General features: G+C 38.6%; 1 protein-coding gene across 1 annotated transcript in view; it reads left to right on the top strand.

The window, feature by feature from the left end:
- The first annotated feature begins 821 nt into the window (after positions 1 to 821).
- The window catches only part of LOC114361729 (uncharacterized), a 49,837-nt gene continuing 35,593 nt past the window's right edge, over positions 822 to 15,065 (top strand). Inside the window, exons 1-12 of the mRNA XM_028316874.1 lie at positions 822 to 849; positions 1,043 to 1,168; positions 2,337 to 2,371; positions 2,487 to 2,553; positions 3,039 to 3,151; positions 4,036 to 4,127; positions 6,295 to 6,428; positions 6,814 to 6,866; positions 7,474 to 7,611; positions 7,927 to 8,001; positions 8,592 to 8,791; positions 10,111 to 10,273. Coding sequence (XP_028172675.1) covers positions 822 to 849; positions 1,043 to 1,168; positions 2,337 to 2,371; positions 2,487 to 2,553; positions 3,039 to 3,151; positions 4,036 to 4,127; positions 6,295 to 6,428; positions 6,814 to 6,866; positions 7,474 to 7,611; positions 7,927 to 8,001; positions 8,592 to 8,791; positions 10,111 to 10,273 — 1,224 coding nt within the window. The remainder of the gene's footprint in view (positions 850 to 1,042; positions 1,169 to 2,336; positions 2,372 to 2,486; positions 2,554 to 3,038; positions 3,152 to 4,035; positions 4,128 to 6,294; positions 6,429 to 6,813; positions 6,867 to 7,473; positions 7,612 to 7,926; positions 8,002 to 8,591; positions 8,792 to 10,110; positions 10,274 to 15,065) is intronic.

The following is a 15,065-nucleotide window of genomic DNA, read 5'->3' on the forward strand; positions in this document are numbered from 1 at the left end:
GTGAATTTTGGTTCAGAAATCTACACACCTGGGAAAATCATTTGGGATTATTACGTGGCTTATTATTATTAGGGTATTTAAATATTGAAGAATAAGATAAATGTTTATGTGAGGATGTTTAAGCGCGAAATGGATGGATGCTTCTGAGGCCCAGAACAGACGGTGAAACGCAACTGCAACGAAACTGCAACTGCTAGTTACTTTTGAGTTGCATCTAAGCTTCTGCCATAGCGTCCGTTGAGAGACCACACATGACGCGACCAGTTTGAAACTTTCAGTGTCAGTTTCATTCATCAGAATCATCACAAAGTTGCAGTTTCGTTGCAGTTGCGTTTCACCGTCTGTTCTGGGCTCTTACTCCTTCAAGCAAAACTACTTTTATAGTAATATTTTGATTTGTAAAAGTCCTATAATATTTAAAGTAAACGAAATTCTTTATTTTTCCAGGATGAAGAACCACCAGGTACGTCATCGTCATCATCACCATCAGTTTAGTTACAAACTACAACTATAAATCAATTTAATAAGTAATTAGGGAAATTAGCGATAGGTTGCAGCAGACAAGTGTTGTTTTTGATCGCTCTTAATATCGGATCTCTTCACGGAGAGAAGTAACTCTATGTAAAAACCGTTCTTCGAAATTACAACTTTTTGACTGCCTCTGTGGTCTAGTGCTAAGACCGCCTGCTTCAGACCCAAAGGTCCCGGGTTCAATTCCCAGTGGGGGCATATTTTTCTGTTCGGTTTGGTTGATGATGGTACTTGTTCTAAGTCTAAGTCTAGCTACCACTATCATACCTAAGTCTGTCGCCAAAACAACAATGTTAACACCATTGATGTTTTCTCGCAGTAAGAGGTAAGATAGCCAGTTCCTCCGTGGTTGAGGATTCCGAGTGTAGCTTCGCCTGATCATCACTGTCCATCAAGTGAGATGCAGGTCAAGAGCTTCCACGTTGTGGATAAAAAACCTGACGTTTTGCCACTTGTCTAGGAGGGCTGCTTTCGACTTCTTAGCAGCTGCTATATTAAATCTTTCTTCCAGAGTCCGAGGTCCAGGAGGAGGTACTGGTGGCCACCACAGACCTGGAACCAGAACCTGAGGAGATCCAGTTTACGGATACCTCCTACACCAGCGCCTCTTTTGAATCCCTACCTCCAGTTGTTGAAGGTAAATACACTTACATCCCAATCGAGCTAACTGCGCACCACGTTGGAATGCGGGTCTCTTTCCCATTCACCCGCACATCTCCCTGCGTTCGAACTATCCGTACCAGAGCGTCGTGGTGACGCCACGGCCGCCCAGGTGCGCAGTTAACTCGACTGGGTTGTAATGAAATGAAATGAAATAGTTTATTCAGTACATAGGCCCTTTCCAGGGCACTTATACATGTCCCAAATATAGCTTGCCCTACCACCACTTCGGAACAACATAATGGGCTGGTGCTGAGAAGAAGTGGCGGAAGAAACTCAGTCACCTTTGTCAGCCTCTTTTTCAATCCAATACAGTTATTTAGAGCTTACATGTCACGTAATAAGTGCGAGCTAGGCAGGTAAAGTCCAGGCACTCTTGTAATTTAAATAATCGTTAAGCTGGAAACAGAACTTTCGGATAGATCCAGTTTATTCTGTAACCTTTTATTGATACCGTTTGATAGAGCTCGTAAAGCACTTTCACGATCAGTAACCAAATGATATATCTTGTACAGTTTAGAAACAATCGAGTGAGATCACTTATCGTTTCCACCCTGTATTGGAAAAATATTTCTACGCGCACAAAGTCGTAAACTCATCCAGTTACATCAATATACTTGTTGCTATGGCAACACTTCTTTCTTTTCTCCCCGTCTTAAGCGGAGAACTGTAAAAATGTGATTTGTGTACAAATTGCTGATTTTTTCGATATAAAGATAATAACCTGACATCCATTGGTAAGTAATCAAATTATTCTGTGACGTCAAAGTGATGAATGAAATGTAAGACATACAGGGTGTTTTTGTTTCTTAAAGTAAAATTCGTTTCAGTTTGTTTTTTGGCATTAAATTTTTGTTAAGATCGCTATTTCAGGGTATGTAGGAACAAGATATTTAAAAAAACAAATTGTTTATTATGTTTTTTTATATGATGATCATTATTATGATCAGTCAAAATATACTATTCTAGATTGCGATTTCGGTCAAATACCTGCCTTGTTCTGCATAAAAAATGTTATCAATTTTAAAGTTAAAATGGCATAGGTAGTTATAAATCTCTGAGCTGCGAATTTTTTGAAAATGTCGTCGCAAATAAATAATAAGTTATAAACACATTTTTCACGTCTTACTTTTATTGTTTTTCAGAAATCAAACCAAAGAAAAAGAAGGGAAAGAAAAAGGCTGAGGTAAGGAGATTCCGTTCCGTTTTCTTTAAATTTAATTAACTATTGTCATAATAAAGACGTTAAAGTTTAAATTTTAACATATTTAAAAGCTATTCTTGTATCGTTTTAGGCAGTAGAAGAAGTGACAGAAAAAACGAGTGAATTCTTTCAATGGTCCGAAGAATCTCTTGCAGCAGGTAATAAAATAATAAATGACTTATTTTATTCAGGAATAAATAAATGATTATTAACGTTACACTTAACGCAGTCAGTGCCTCAGGTATGGGAACGACACGGGAGGTGATTTTTGTTACGTCAAATGTCAAAGTTCAGATTTGTAGACTCTGTCGCGTCATAAATGTCAAAATCACCCCTTCCGTGCCGCTCACTATCTCAGGCACTAACTGAGTAAACCACTAGGCCTGTAATAGTATGATTATTGGATTACTATATAGCCTAGTCTCCGAGCACGTAGAATTTTGTCCAATGACCCCAAGCTACCACACTCGCTGCGAGCGCCCGTCGCACAGTCGCGACAGCAATATAATTACGCGCGAGTGATATGGATGGGTAGCTTGGGGTCATTGGACAAAATTCTACATGCTCGGTGACCAGACTATAGACAATTTTATTAAGTTTTATCTCGGACTATAGGTAGTTAGCTACATTCTTTCTTTGCCAGAGGAAGAAAAGCCCAAAGTGACGGAGGAAGAAGAAGTCACAGAGAAAAAGGGGAAGAAAGGGAAGAAGGGGAAAAAGGACAAGGACAAGGAGGACATACCGGAGTTTGAAAAGGTACGTAATTTCTCCACCCAACCAAAAGATGGACTGATGACCCCATAAAGGTAACAGGAAGGCGCTACCAACCGATCATTATGGAATTCATTGGGGGCCTAAGTTCAGCAGTGGATGTCCTTATGATGGGATGATGACGTAATTTCAGTGATATACAGGGTGTAAAGTTAGCTATGTGGTTCTGGTTGAGTAGGATAGGACCACTTTTAAACAGTTTAACCGATTTTCATCAAACTTTTATGAGGAAGTTCTGGGCATTTTCTCAAACTATGACAATATTTTGGCAAAATCCCACAATCATCTAATCATCGCTTTCCATCAGGTGAGATACAGGCTAAGTGAGAAATGCTAAAAATTGCCCTGCTTTTTACCTATCACAAAACATTTGCCCACTTTTTACCTTTCCCGTGTCCCCAATAAATAAAATTATCATTTTTATTGTCCCTTAAATCCACCGATGCCGAGTACTGACGATAAAAAATCAGTCTAAATTAATGCACGTCTACACGAAATTTGATACGAGCGTACTTCTGTTTCAATACAAAGTTGGTACTTCACAGTGGTGTGACGTATTGTGTATAAAAACCACAGTAATATTTGAGAAAGTAATTCTGTATACGTTAATTCTGCTACGCTATACATTTGGAACCAATTTTCATGAACTGGCTTTCAAATTGGTGAAGAAAAAACCGGAAAGTAGAAAAACGGAAAGAAGTCCGTTTTTCGCGAATCTGATTTTATTCGGGAAAATATTCCCGTTTTCTTTCCATACAAACATTGTTTTCTTACAAATAAGATTCTTATTGGTCAAGTAATTCTTGAGACTGACAAACGGCAATTAATTTTTAAACATAAAGATAGATTCATAATAGTAATTGTGACAGCCGAAAAATTGGAAAAAGATGAATAAGAAGGAGAGAGAAGCATGGATGCTGCAGCGGATCGAGGAGTGGCGAGCGGAGAAGGAGGCGGAGAAGTTAGTTTTTGTAGTTTTAATTATGGTTGTAGTAAAAACGGCGAGAGAAACCCGAAAGGGGGTAATTCTGGTCTCTCAATATGTCGGTGTAACAGAATCATCAAATTCAATCAACTTTTTGTATGAGACCAATATTGAAAATTCAAAAATTATAACATCAAACGCCAGAATCACCACTTTTGGGTTGTGGGTGAATATCCCAAACACGTTTTTTACGCGGCGGAGCTGAGAATCGATGGGAGAAATGTAACTAGAGCGATGATTTTTTTTCTGTATATAGTTTATACAGCGTTTTACACGATAGCAAAGTCTTCAGGACAATAGGTAGTTATTTTATGTACTAAAAAAAATTTCAAAGACCCAAAATCTAATAGCGGTGGCGCGTCCTAACTCTATTTCTACTCATAAATTGTGTTATTCCTTCTTTCTCGGGGATTCTAGTAATTTAAAAATAGTATAGCCATAAAATACATTAAATAAGACTTCCAAATGATATGAAAGAAATGTGATATTTCATATTTTAAGTGTTTTAAATAGCCTTTCAAAACTGTCCCACGAAAAAAAGCAATTACAGTGGCTCAATTTCGACACTCTCTTACTTCTCCAAAGAAGCTTTGAGAGACGTAGAGTTCTTCTTCCCTGCATCACTCAACTGTGTCCTCCTGATCGGGCTATAAAGACTTGCGACTTGTGGTATTGTTTTTCCAGCAGACCCGTAAATATTAGTATCAGCGGCACAGGAATACAAAATTTTTCAATTTCGCTGGCAAGTGTATGAGTGAAAGCTACTTACTTAGATGCTAAACGATTCTTTAACATGATTAAAGTTTGGTGTTTTGTTGTATCTGCATACAGAAATTATTGATCAGAATTATAGTTTTCTTTATAATTTGAATTTTAACTAGCTGACCCGGCGAACTTCGTACCGCCTTAGCGTAGAGATTTTCTTAATATTTTTTTCCGTAAGAACCATCCTTGGACTTCCACAAACATTTAAAAAAAAGAATTATCGAAATCGGTTCAGCCGTTCACACGTGATGCCGTGACAACGCGAAACGGGTTTCATTTTTATACATATAGATGTTTACTTTAGTTGACAAAACTTTCAATTTTGATTTTTTTCATGTTATTTTTGGCTCAGAAGAAGAAATACAATCATTTTATATGATACTTTGTTGAATATTATGTTTTTAGCCTAATTAAAGATTGATAACTTTATACGCAATTATTTTATTTAGTTTAATATGTAATTTACATAAAAATAACCGTTTTTTTATAAGTGTCCAGTTTACTGGCCAGTGATTTCACATGAATATTGGTGATTTTAGTGATGCAGAACGGTCAGTGGTCAGTATACTGACCACTAGTTTTTTTGTATTTTCTCGTAAAATATCTAGTTTCTGATAATTTTATTACTACATGTTGTTATAAATAACGCTATAGAATATATATCCACTTAGAAATATAGCGAATTAAAAAAAAAGTTAGGGTGTGCGTTAAAGGGTTAATTCCGGTGGCTCAAATACAATTTCGGTGGCTCTTGATAATTTCAAATTGACATATCTCGAGAAGTATTAATAATATTTTGATCTCTACCATATCATTGAATAATACAAGTTATTTACTATTATTTCGGCCACAAAAAAGTTTTGGAAAGTGGAAATTAAAATTCGCCACCGGAATTAGGCAAAAAACGAGTTTGTTGATATTCACCCTTGTACACGATTTTTTTACTTATCATAGGTAAGTATCTATGATAGTACCTACCTAGCTAATAAGAGATAATAGAATTTCCTCTACTACCTGTTATTATGTATTCATCAACCTACATAATATTTGTCTGTTTTAATCGAGTAATAAGCTTCTTTTCATTTCAGAGTATATTATTAGGTAGTATTACGCCCGTATTCACAAACATTACTATGAGGTCTCACAGTGCCCGTGGACGCACAGGGTGACATACGAACCAATTACAGAGCTCTATTCAACGCTGTGCGTTCGATTTGCTGCTTCACTTAAGCAAGCATCGTTTGTGAATACGGGCGTTATTGTCCCATGAAATAGTAATCAAAACCATCTTGTTGCTTTTGCTCTCATAGTAGGAGTAATATTAGTACCAGAAAAACATTATTTTTCTCTCTTTTTCAACATCCGCATCTCTTCCCAGACAAGCCATCCTGGCGGGAGCTAAAGAGAAGCGCGCCGCCCTCGCGCGGGAGAGGGCAGAACTGATGGCGAAGGACAACACCGAACAGGAGGTCCGCAGGGACATCCTGCAGAAGACCTGCGACTTGTTTCACAGTAAGCATTATTTTACAGAGCAATATAGAGCATAAGGGCTCAAGGTTTCATAGTAAGCACTAGCTTGATGCGAGTTGCAGATACCTTTTTTTAAACTTTGGGAAATGCTTTGCGCATACTGGTACCCACTGGTCGATTGGGACGACCAGTAAATTTTGTGGAACCACGAGGCCCACTAAATCGCAGGGCCTACCCACTCGACAATGTCCACCTGTAACTTGAGTAACTTGATTCGAGAGGAGCCCCATTTTCCTCCTCCAGTTGTTTTATAGAGATTTTTTCCTCATGGTTGATTTTGAAAGACAGGACCTTTATGTTACTGAGACCACTGCTTCTATCTGTAATGTTAATTTTTAAATATCTAAAATTGTCATCATATTTTCAGAATATGAAAAGCAGAAAATGAATTTCGAGAACAAGAAACAGATGGAAGCTGAGGTAAGACTTAACCATTTGGTAATTAGAGGGTAATGGGAGAGTGTCTGAGAAATCAGAGAGGGGCGTGCTCCGCCAGTGAAGACTGATTGACCTGATGATGATGATGATATGCCAGTGGGCCCAATACCTCCGCTGTGACGTTCCCTTTCTAGCCCATCTGGCCACCGTGGGGAGTGTAAACCAAATCCTTTTGTCACTGATAAATTAGAGAAGTTGTGCTCCTGCAGTGAAGACAAAGGCTATGTTCACATGTAACGCGCGTTAACGCAGGTCAACGCGGAATTTAATTTATAAAGAGTTCACATGACAAGCGCTAACGCGCGTTGCGAGGAGCTCGTCAGTCTGTTTCGATAGAGCTTAGAAAATGGACGTAGAAGAAGCTATTGCGATGGAAGCGCGCGCTCATCTGAACAGTCAACGGACGTCACAGCTGTCAAAGCGCACGTCAACGCGCGATCGCCTGCGTCTAGAGACTTTTTCTCTGAGCGCGCTCATGTGATCGGTTGTATGTAAATACTACGATGTCTAGTCGCGCGATTTGAAAACGCGCGTCATAATTTTGCCATCTGAACATAGCCTAAATGACCTGATGATGATGATATTCCAGTGGGCCCAATACCTCCGCTGTGATGGCCTACCAGACCCTCGCGTGGTGACGCAAATGAACACGTACCTTCACATCTGGCACCAGAAGCCGGAGTGCGACCCTGACGAGCTGGAGAGGAGGTGCATTGAGGCTCTGCCGGTAAGCTCTTAACGATCTTCTTCCCTCCTCACGCCTTATAGCCTCTGCTAGAAAAAGGATTCCCTTTTCCTCTCATCTGAAGGACTATTCCCATCTCTCGTTCCTACCGCTGCAACTCCTGTGTAGCCAGGATCTACATAGCTTTACCGTCAATAAAAATTGAAGGTCAAGTTTGTCCCGAGGGAAAGTTAAACTCACATTGGACCCGCAACGAAATTAATCAGAAGAATATAGGAGTTCAAGGATTGAGTTCCTTTCTCTCATATGTTACCTTCTGAACCACTGAACCGATTTAAATGTAAATGTATTTTTCAGATGCTAGAAATGCTGGAAGAATTTGTTGCCAACTCCCGACAGTACACGCCGCTACAAGCTCAGAGCTATAATGAAGTAAGAATTGAAATTCTTGATTAGAATGTAGGCCCTTTTTAGGGCACTTATACACGTCCCAAATATGACTTGCCCTACCACCACTTCAGCACAACATCGGCTACTGGTACTGAGAAGTGGTGGAAGAAACTCAGTCATCTTTGTCAGTGATCCTTTCTTCTATACCGGAAGCAAACAGCAAAGTTCATCATCATCGTCATCATTTCAGCAACTGGACGTTCACTGCTGAACATAGGCCTCCCCCAAAAGTATTCATATTGACCGGTTGGTAGCCTGCATCCAGTGCCTTCCTGCTATCTTTATGATGTCGTCGTTCCACCTTCACGGTAGACGTCTCACGCTGCGCTTCCGCACAACAAAGTTAAGTTTCATCCACGAAGACGCGCCCCACCATTCTTCCGCTAATGTTTGAGTGTTATCGGTACACGCTAAATCATCCATGAGTGCACACGCACGCTACAATAATGACGTTCGGATTGCTCGGATCAAACTCCTCGCACCCCGCGCTTCCCTCGACCAAAAATTGGTGTAGCGCGTCTTCGTGGATGAAACGATCTATAATAAGATTGAAAAGGCTTTCTCACCCCCAGGTTCGATTAGCCCTCAGAGAACAGCTCTCAAACGCCATCCAGTTCGCCTCCTACACTCTCCTGCGAGATATGGAGAAGCATCTCAAGTTTGAGTCCATCAAATTGGCTCTCTACGAGAGAGAATTCAAAGGCCTCCGCCTGAACCTCTGGTGTGCTGTCAAGATGCCCACTAGGAAACCGAAGCCGTTAGAACCTGACCCGTAAGTATTCTTTTTGGGGTGGATTCGACCAAACAAAAGTATATATTAAACTCAGAATAAATCGTCAGTTATTCGACATTTTGACTGTCAATGTACCAGTTATACCAGGAGTTATTCTCGGATAAAAGTTTGGTCGAATCGAGCCTTAAAGAAGCAATGATACCTTAGAATAAATTAATTCTTTATTACCAGTAGAATTGAGGTAGGTAACACAAGCAAAGATTTGTATCCGTATGTGGTCACCGCGTGTTCCAGCAACCTATTTCCGTTTTTTGTCTCGCTCTCATCAAATGGTGATTCTTTGCGATAGAACGAGACGACATGACCGGCAATGGGTATTGAGTAGCTGGAACTGTGGACCTACGTCTGGCGTAGTCCGTTTGACAAGTACTTTTTATCTTTCTTTCAATATTTATAGAAAGAGCGAGGTAGCTACTGTATATTCGATGTATGTAGGATGGTAAGTGGACTCCAAACGGCACTTCGGTGTCCTTTGATCACCCATGGATAAGATCACCTACGTGATCAAAGTGGACTACTTAACCGTGGGTGATCAAGCTTGATCACCTGGGTGATCAAAGCTAAATAGACCTACATTCGATGTATGTAGGGTGGGCCGTGCCCGCCTCAGAATGGTCCAGGATGCAGGATGTTGGACTACCAATTCGTAGAGCGACTACTCACTCTTGATACTAATAATCCTAGATACCCCAATGGATATTTAAGTATACGCAACAAGTGCAACCTTGGCAAGTGAAGTCCATGCACTCTTGCTATTTAAATAATCATTCACCTTAAAGTATGCAAGCGTACTTTAACCTTAATTGTAATTTTAATCAATTTATTTATAAACAGGCAATTCTATAAGAAATTAATGAAAATGGGTAATGTAATGTAAATTTATCAAATACCACCAGTCGTTTCCGCAAAACGACGTCCACTGCTGGATGAAAGCCTCTCCCAAGGTTTCCACAACAACCGGTCCTGAGCCGCCCGCATCCAGGCACCTCCCGCGACCTTCACCAGATCGTCGGTCCACCTATTGGCGGGTCTGCCCATAAGCCGGTGAAAGGTATAGATCGTTTCATCCACGAAGACGCGCCCCACCATTCTTTCGCTGTTTGAGTGTTATCGGTACACGCTAAATCATCCATGAGTGCACACGCACACTACAATAATGACGCTCGGATTGCTCGGATCAAACTCCCCGCACCACGCGCGACCTCGACCAAAAATTGGTGGGGCGCGTCTTCGTGGATGAAACGATCTATAAACCTTTACGCTGCGAGCACAGATGAAAGGTTTCTACTATCTTCCAGAGAGCCAGTGGAACTTGCCTTCCCATCCATGAAGGTGGCTGTCAAACTACCAAAGATTATAGACGGCACGTGCGTGTGTGTGCGTGCGGCCAGGTCTATGATAGACCTGCTCAGCGAGAGCTCCAGGACCTTCCACTTGGGTGGGGACATGCCTAATAGATATGTGGGTAAGTTATAGATAGTTGCCATTTTAATAATATTTTTACAAGGTCCGGTTTCCTCCGAATCTGAGCGAAGAGGTAATGTGGATACAACGAAATCTGCTTGGTTATTATCAAACACGTCATATCCTCACCTTCGCTTTTTGTGCAAACCGGGGCTTAAAGACATAAATTACTCTACCAACAATAAAAACAAATTTTCAACAAAATAAATAATTTACCTAATCAAAAACAGATTACAGTTCCTAAACAAAAACTAATAACGGAATACTTTATGAAAGATAAATCGCTTAAACCAGAACTACATCGCAGACAACCAACTAATAATGATTTTTTTCGTGCAAAATAGCGCATTTTCTGTTTTCCATCAAAATATAGCTGGGCTACTCGGTAAGAAAGAGTTGGTTGAGTTGACCTTAGACGAACTTTCATCAAAAAATAAACAGTTCAAAGTGCTTTGTTTTAGTGAGACGTTTGTGAAGGCTGGTAGTGAGGGAAATATCAACATCTCGGGTTATTACTTGGCAGCATCATACTCTAGGTCCCATCAAAAAAGAGGTGGTGTCTGCATTCTAACTGCTAATGACATCCAAACAAGAGAGTTGACTTTTCTAAAAGAGTTATCTAAGAGTATTGTTTTTGAATGTTGCGGCGTAGAAATAACGCAAATCAAATGCATTGTGGTTTGTATTTACAGAACGCCGACGGCAGACATAACGATATTCTTCCGAATGTTTGAACAGCTTTTAGATACATTAAAGCGCAAAATAAAGTATAAAGTTGTGATTGCTGGGGATCTAAACATTGATATTTTGAAGGAAAATAATAGTTCATATGAGTTAAAAAGAATTGCTGCTAACTATAACTTCGTATTGCATATATTATCTCCCACACGTAAAAAATCATGTTTGGACCAAATTATGAGTAACATACCGGAAGCTGTAGGTGAAACACACATGCTAGGTTTATCAGATCACGACACTGCACAATCTGTTACTTTCGATGTAGTCATACCAAACAAAATTCCCAAATACTGGTATTGCAATATAAGAGACTACAACCCAGACAATATTTCTAAATTTCGTGAGTGCTTAAGTAGTCTAACGTGGAGTAATGTCTTTGAAGAAGAGGAAATGTCTACAGCATTTAACCTGTTCTACGAAGAGTTCAAATTGTTTTATGACTTATGTTTTCCGATTAAAAGAATCAAAATAAACCCTTCTACTAAATCAACAAATTGGTTTACGAAAGGTTTAAAAAAATCCACAATAACCAAAAGAAAACTTCGTTTTCACTATTATAAGAAACGACATGGTTCGTTAAAAATTAAGTATAAGCAATACTCAAAGTACCTTAAGAAATGCATATACCAGGCTCAAAAACTTGCAAACAAAAGATATTTAGATAACTGTAAAAATGTATGTAAGGCTACATGGGACTTAATCAGACACAAGACATATAATAACGTAATGGGTAAACATATTGACAAATTGCTAATTGACAATAACGAAATTAATGATCCTACTGACATATCTAATATTTTCAACAACTATTACATTAATTTGACTAATTCAGTTTTAAATAATCACAGTCATAACTCAAATCAAATACAATACAAAGATGCCACTATTTTCTTAACTCCAACTGACGAACAAGAAGTTTTGAAAGTGGTTACTTCACTTAAAAACACAAAATCGACTGGTCATGACGAGATACAAACTAAGATACTAAAAACATGTAAAATGGAAATTGTCACGGTGTTAACCTACTTAATAAATCTTTCACTTAGTACAGGTATATTTCCTGAACCACTAAAAATGGCAGTGATTAAGCCTCTTTTTAAAAAAGGTGACAGATGTGATGTAGCTAACTATCGACCAGTCTCCCTTCTACCGACAATATCAAAAATTTTTGAAAGAATAATGCATATCCGTCTTACAAATTTCTCGCAAAAAATGGATATAATAGGAAAGGAACAGTGTGGATTCCAAAAAGGTAAATCGACATCTTTGGCAGCTTTTATGTTATTGAGGAACATCTTTGAGTATATGGATAAACGCAAGCCTGTAACTGTGGTGTTCTTTGACATGAGCAAGGCCTTTGATTTCGTATCACATGATATTTTATTAAGTAAATGTAACAAATATGGTATTAGAGGTATGGCAAATCAGTGGTTAAACAGCTATTTAAGTAATAGGAAGCAATTTGTAGAAATCTCGAATATTGACACGAATATGGAAATACACAAATATAAATCTGACATCAAACAAAATAAATTTGGGGTACCACAAGGAAGTATTTTAGGTCCCTTATTATTTTTATTATATATAAATGACCTTCCTAATTGTATAAAATTTAAATGTAATCTTTTCGCTGACGATGTATCTGTTGTCATACCGTGCAACGATACTAAAACATACAATCAAGACATCAATGACACAATATATAAAGTAATCACCTGGCTCAATAACAATAATCTACATGCTAATATAAACAAAACGACATTTATACAATTTATTAATAAAAATGCAAATAAAGTCCCCTTACAAGTCAAATTTGGAAGTGAGGATATTAAAGAATCATCTCAGACTTTATTCTTGGGAATATTACTGGATGATCGCTGCTCGTGGAAGAGTCATATCGATAAAATGTGCACTAAATTAAATTCGTTTGCTTATGCACTATGGCGGCTAACAAAAATCTGTGAGAAAAAAGTTGCCATACAGGCATACCATGGTTATGTGAGTTCACTTCTCAGGTACGCCATTATTCTTTGGGGCAACTCATGCCATGTTCAACGGGTACTTATAGCCCAAAAGCAGTGTATTCGGGCAATCTGCAATGTTGATATTTTAACATCTTGCAGACCACTTTTTAAGGAACTCAAATTGCTGACTGTCCCGTGTTTGTATATTTATGAGCTATGTGTATTTGTCAAAAGCAACCTCAACTTATTTCAAACCAAAAAAGACGTTTGCAATTTTAATATAAGACGTCCTCATAAATTAAACCTTCCTATCGTGACGACATCTTTATGTATTAATAATGCGTACTGTATGGCTATTAAGGTTTATAATAGGTTGGACGAAGAAATGAAATCTTTGCCGTTAAATATTTTTAAAGGAAAATTAAAATCATGGCTGATTGGGAAGGGTTTTTACACCATTAAGGAATACTTTAATGCCAGAGAGCGTTATTTCTGCTCTCTGTTTAATGCTTTTAAGTTTCAGTAGTATGTACCCACATGTTTCCTGTTTTGTTGTATGTGTCTATTAAATTGCGTAGATTAAGTAGTTGTAAGCTATTTGCATGCCAGTTGTGGTGATTTGTGCGAACTATTTTTATATGGACATCTGCTGTGTACCGCTTATCAAGCAAATAAATGAATTTTGATTTGATTTGATTTGATTTTGATTTGAACAAGACGCAATAAATATGGAATATTGACTTTGACTATTGGCTATTAATTAGCTTTGTGAAAATAGGTCTTGAATAAAATGAAATTTGGAATGAAAGGTTTTATAAGAAAATCCATCATGCAAGTCATAATCGTTCGTTCGTTTCAGCCAAATGACGTCCACTGCTGGACAAAGGCCTCCTCCAAGGTTTTCCACAATGCACGGTCCTGCGCTTCCCGCATCCAGGCTCTTCCCGCGACCTTAACCAGATCGCCAGTCCACCTAGTACGACGCCTGCCCACGCTACGTCTTCCTGCCCGTGGCCGCCACTCGGGTGCTTTTCCGCCCCAACNCAATTCTGCGAGCTATATCGGTCACTTTGGTTCTCCTGCGGATCTCCTCATTTCTGATTCGATCACGCAGGGAAACTCCAAGCATGGCCCGCTCCATCGCCCTTTGGGTGACCTTGAGCCTTCTTACGAGGCCCATGCAAGTCATAATATGTGACATAAAATAATGTAAATAATCTAGCACTTAACTCAGTCAGTGCCTGAGGTATGAAAGCGGCACGGAAGGGGTGACATTGACATATTATGACGTCACAGATTTTTAAGGAAATTAACATACCTACTGACAGTAGCTTCACAGTTAATTTATGAAAACCTTTTATATGTTCGCAAAAATATAGAGCAATTCACAAATATAAATAAAAAAATAAGTTTTTTAAAAACAAGCTTTATCCTGAAATGCAGTTGTACTTAAATGAAAAAAAATAATTGTATGCTAGGTTCAAAGAATTTCGAAAGCTTGTATCGCGCATGGAATTTATTCCTCTTTTTTTCTGTTTGCGCTACAAGCTTTCGAAATTTTTTGAACCTAGCATACAATTATTTTTTTCATTTAAGTACAACTGCATTTCAGGATAAAGCTTGTTTTTAAAAAAGTTATTTTTTTATTTATAATTTTATTTTACACTTTTTCTCAATTTCTGGGCCCTGGTCATCATTTAGCATCAAAGTGCTCGGGAAGTCGAATCCAACGAACCCAAACTCGATAAGTTTCCGCCGTTTCGTTTAGGAGTTCCTATGGCCACCTCTTGACTCCATCATCAGACCAGCTCAATGGTACCATAACATTGCATTGTCATTGTACTTACATAAGTATACCAAATTTCAGCTCAATCGGTTGAGGAGAAGTGGTCCTAAATTCAGTAGCAAGATTTGTCCCACACATACTAACAAGTGAAGTCAATATAAAGCTTGTAATAATAAAAAGAGCGATTTGCATAACTTTAATACAAGAAACAAAAATAAACTTGCCGTTCCAAATTTCAGACTGCATAAGATTGGGAATTCATTTATGGGGAAATGTATTAAATTATTTAATAAATTACCAC

Source organism: Ostrinia furnacalis, unplaced genomic scaffold (assembly GCF_004193835.3).
Source record: "Ostrinia furnacalis isolate ACB-3 unplaced genomic scaffold, ASM419383v2 OfSCF5965, whole genome shotgun sequence".
In the NCBI taxonomy this organism is placed as follows: Eukaryota; Metazoa; Arthropoda; class Insecta; order Lepidoptera; family Crambidae; genus Ostrinia; species Ostrinia furnacalis.